At 56.9% G+C, this 3,691-nt stretch overlaps 1 protein-coding gene across 1 annotated transcript in view; it reads right to left on the bottom strand.

Moving 5' to 3' along the window:
* Positions 1–873, bottom strand: part of VOLCADRAFT_98649 (uncharacterized protein) — a gene marked incomplete at both ends in the record, with an annotated part of 9,421 nt that extends 8,548 nt beyond the window's left edge. Inside the window, one exon of the mRNA XM_002957513.1 lies at positions 780–873. Within this exon, the coding sequence (XP_002957559.1) occupies positions 780–873 (94 nt within the window). The remainder of the gene's footprint in view (positions 1–779) is intronic.
* Between the last annotated feature and the right edge of the window lie 2,818 nt (positions 874–3,691).

Genomic DNA, 3,691 nt, shown 5'->3' with positions numbered 1-3,691 from the left:
CTGAGAGGGAGCCACATTGCGCAGGAGGTTGGTGTAGAGCAAAGCCTCCGGCCAATAGCTGTCCGAGAGGGCGGCATCGTACGGCATAGCCCGCACACGGTCGAGGAGCGTGCGATTGAGCTGCTCCGCTGCTCCGTTCTGCTCCGGGGTGTACAGCGCCGAGTGGGTGTGCGCAGTGCCGCGCTGGTGTAGCCACTGCTCCAGTTGCTCGGCGACATACTCACCACCGTTATCACTATGAAGTGTGCATACCCATGCATGGTTCGGGTGGCGAGCCTCCAGCTGCGTCACCATGTCCTGCAGCACTTTGCCCACTTGGTTTTGGCTAACCAGCGTGCGAACGGCAGACAAACCGGAGGCACCATCCAGCAGTGTTAGCAAGTAACGTGCCCCACCTCGGCCCGTGGTCGGCATGGGCCCGCACAGGTCAGAGTGCACGACCTCCAGTGCATGCTGAGGTCGGTTGCCGCGGCTGACGTGGGCTGTAGCTGTGGTCTTCACGGTGACGCAGGCTTCACAGACGCCGTCGGCCGCCTGATGCAGCACCGCTGGAATGACCCGTGGTCCATGCACCAGCTGCTTGGTGATGAGCTCCTCCAGCGCCCGCTAACCGAGGTGGCCGAACTGGCGGTGCAGGTGCTGTGCTGCTGTGAGTTCGGCGACTGAGCACTCAGTGGCGCCTAGTTGCCCTTGGCCGTTGCTGCTGTTGTTCGGCTGGTCTCCGCCGGCGCCACTGCTGGTTGTGCTGCCATCGCGGGTGCTGGGGGCGTCGGCGGCACTTCCGCCAGCGTCGCCACCTCCGCCGGCTCTGTCTCCCGCGGCGCCGAGCGCGTTGACGGCGCGTTTGGTCGGCGCCAGCAGGTCCACATCCATGACGTAATGCCCGCACTCGCTCCATGCGGTGATAGACAAGCTGCTGTGCGGGAGGCCTACACGCGAGAACCGGCGGCCCGTCTTGTCTGTGCGAACGTGACCGAGCAGCCGCGCGTCACGAGAAGGTCGACAGACATGAGTGTGAGTCCCGAGCTGGGGACATGTAGCACATTGCGCAGCCAGACGGATTCTCCATCGTGCGTCCTAGGAGCAACTGCCCTGTTCCCATGACGTCGGCTAGCTGATTGTTTCCCAACTTGATCTGCTGAGGCGCGCCGACAGGGATGTAATTGTGCATCAAGGAACGGTCACCCGTGAGGTGGTAAGGTGAGCCAGAGTCTAGGACAACACGTGAACTGCTACCACTGCCATCGACGACCAGCACCGTGGCACGGTTCTGGCGTGAGCTTCTTCCGCCACCACCGCCGCCACTGCTTCCACCTGCAGTGTCGCTGCCGTTGCGGCGGCCGTTGCCGCGTCCAACATGGCCGCGTTCACGTGCCCTGTCACCCCCGCTGTTACTGACATTGCCGCTGCCGGTGCCTCCGCCGCCGCCGTCACCATGGTGGTTGCCGCTGCCACTGCTGCCGGCGCCGGCACTGCATGGCTGCTTGAACGCATTGCTGCGGTAGAGACTGACGGACTCGTCCGCTAGCTTAACGGGGCGTTCACGGACATAGTGCCCAGGCTGTCCACAGTAGCGGCAGATGTTGTTGGCCCCCGCGGCGCCCGAGGCGCCAGCAGCACCACGGACTCCTGGTGTTCCTGCCGTCGAATACGGAGATGTTTGCACCGGGCGAGGGCGGGTCGAGCACTTTCCTCCCCCCCCGTCTTGGCAGGTCGTAGCAGTACGGGTGCAGTTTTAGCTTGGGCGCAATCGTGTAGCACTCGGGCGGATAGTGTGGCGCTTCCCCGCTACTCTTTGGATCTTCAGTCGGTTGCGGCCCCCCCCTCATTACTAAGTTGTTGGTGGTGCAGCTGCAGCTCGCGGCTCCTAGTCTGGATCACTCTGCGCGTCTTTTGCAGATTGCTCAGGTTGTCATGTCTCGTGTTGGTGCCAAGACCTGGCAGTCGTATGCGTCGCATTTTGCCGCCTTTGTGTGTTTCTGTGTGGAGGAAGGTTTGGAGTTTCTCCGGGCCTCCCATTATGCCGGGCTCTTGTGGAGTCAGTTTCTCGCTGCCAAGGGCTCCATCCAAGTCCGCACAGCGCAGCCTTATTTCAGTGCTATTATCTCCGTGCATGACTTGCTTGGGTACCCTAAGCCCTGTGTCGGAGACAACACCCTGTTGGCCGCGTTTCGTCGAGGTTGGGAGCGCTTGCAGCACTCAACGGTGCCTGCTTCCGCGCTCGTGTTGGCCTTTAGTGCAGGTGATGCTTGGCATCTTTATGAGCAGTTGGCCGTAGTACCCGTTGGCTCCGAGTTGGCCTTGCCGTTGTTGTTCGTCGTGTTGAGTTTCTGTCTCTTGCTTCGCCCAGACTCTCTGCTGTCGGTAACCTGGGTGCGTGTTGCTGTCGTTCAAGGGGAGCAAGTTGTTCAGTACAAACCCCTCAATTGGAAGGGCCGTTTGGTTGCCCGTTTCCCTGCAGTGGGCTGTCCGTCAGCGTTTTTTGCGTGATCCGTCGCGGTTGTGGCTGGCGGGTCAGTCTACGCGTGGTGCTGAGTGTTGGTTTGACTTAGTCCTTGCAGAGTGTGGTTTGCCTCATATGCGCGGGGTGCATTCTCTCTATAGCCTGCGTCGTGGTGGCGCTTCCGCTGCTCGGGCGGTGGGAGTACCGTTTGAGATCGTTGAAGCGTTTGGCGGTTGGTCTGCCGGTTCTGTAGCCCTCCGAGAGCAAACACAGAAAGTCTGAAGACAGGGAACCGTCGCGGCGACATTTTCATTTACGTCATAGGTAACATATAATGTTAATTAATTAGGATGTAACACGCCTGCTTGGTTCTTGCCGTCTAACATGTGGATGCCGTACACTTATCCGTTATTACGGTCAAAGTATGAGGTGCAGCATACGTTTACAGTACTTCTCCTTGTGTTATGTTGCAGATTACTTGAAAGGAACTGGCTCCAGTTGGCGACTGGAGGAAGCATTTGTTCCCAACTTTCCCGACCTGCAGAGCCCGACGTCAGAAGCTGGCTGAGAGACAAGGAAAAAAAGATTACTAAGCTTAAAAATATGGTATAGGGTTGCCTTAAATTGTCTGACAAACAGGGTGATTCCACTTGGCCGCACACTAGCATTAAGTTTCAAAGATCTCACGCCTGGCTCAGCAAATCATGCAAGCGATAAGAAGCTAGTTAAATACATTAGTAGAAAGTAAAAATCCTTTAAAAAATCGCGTAAAGGGACTCCGTACGCGAAAAGCCGAACGGCCCAGTGCGTACGCGTACGCCTCGGACACTAAGTCCGCATTAGTGGCACACAAATTATCAGGGCCTCAGACCTGCTGATAACTTTCAAAGTGGACATTAACTTCCGAGCGAGAAAATTCATAGTCCGCCATTTCCTTCCTCAAGGCCCTACGCTGGCTTTTGTATTTTCCTTCATCCACAGCCGCAAATTTTAATAGCCCGCTAGCCAGTGGAATTCACAGCAGGACCGGTCGAATTGCCCACACTCCAGCGATTAGCCGACAAAACAATAATGATTTGCGATTTATAAATTACACCCACTCTTACTATAACAATGGTTTGGTGCCTTTAAAGCAACCTGTCGTACGGTTCCGGGGGGCTTAGTGGAAACACCTGTCCACTAGCCGCACACTAAGTCCACATTAAAGATAATGTTTAAAATTTTCACACTAACTTTAAAGTTAGTGTG

The sequence above is a fragment of the Volvox carteri genome (genome assembly GCF_000143455.1).
Source record: "Volvox carteri f. nagariensis unplaced genomic scaffold VOLCAscaffold_75, whole genome shotgun sequence".
NCBI classification, from domain to species: Eukaryota; Viridiplantae; Chlorophyta; class Chlorophyceae; order Chlamydomonadales; family Volvocaceae; genus Volvox; species Volvox carteri.
This window is presented reverse-complemented; position numbering and strand designations above follow the sequence as displayed.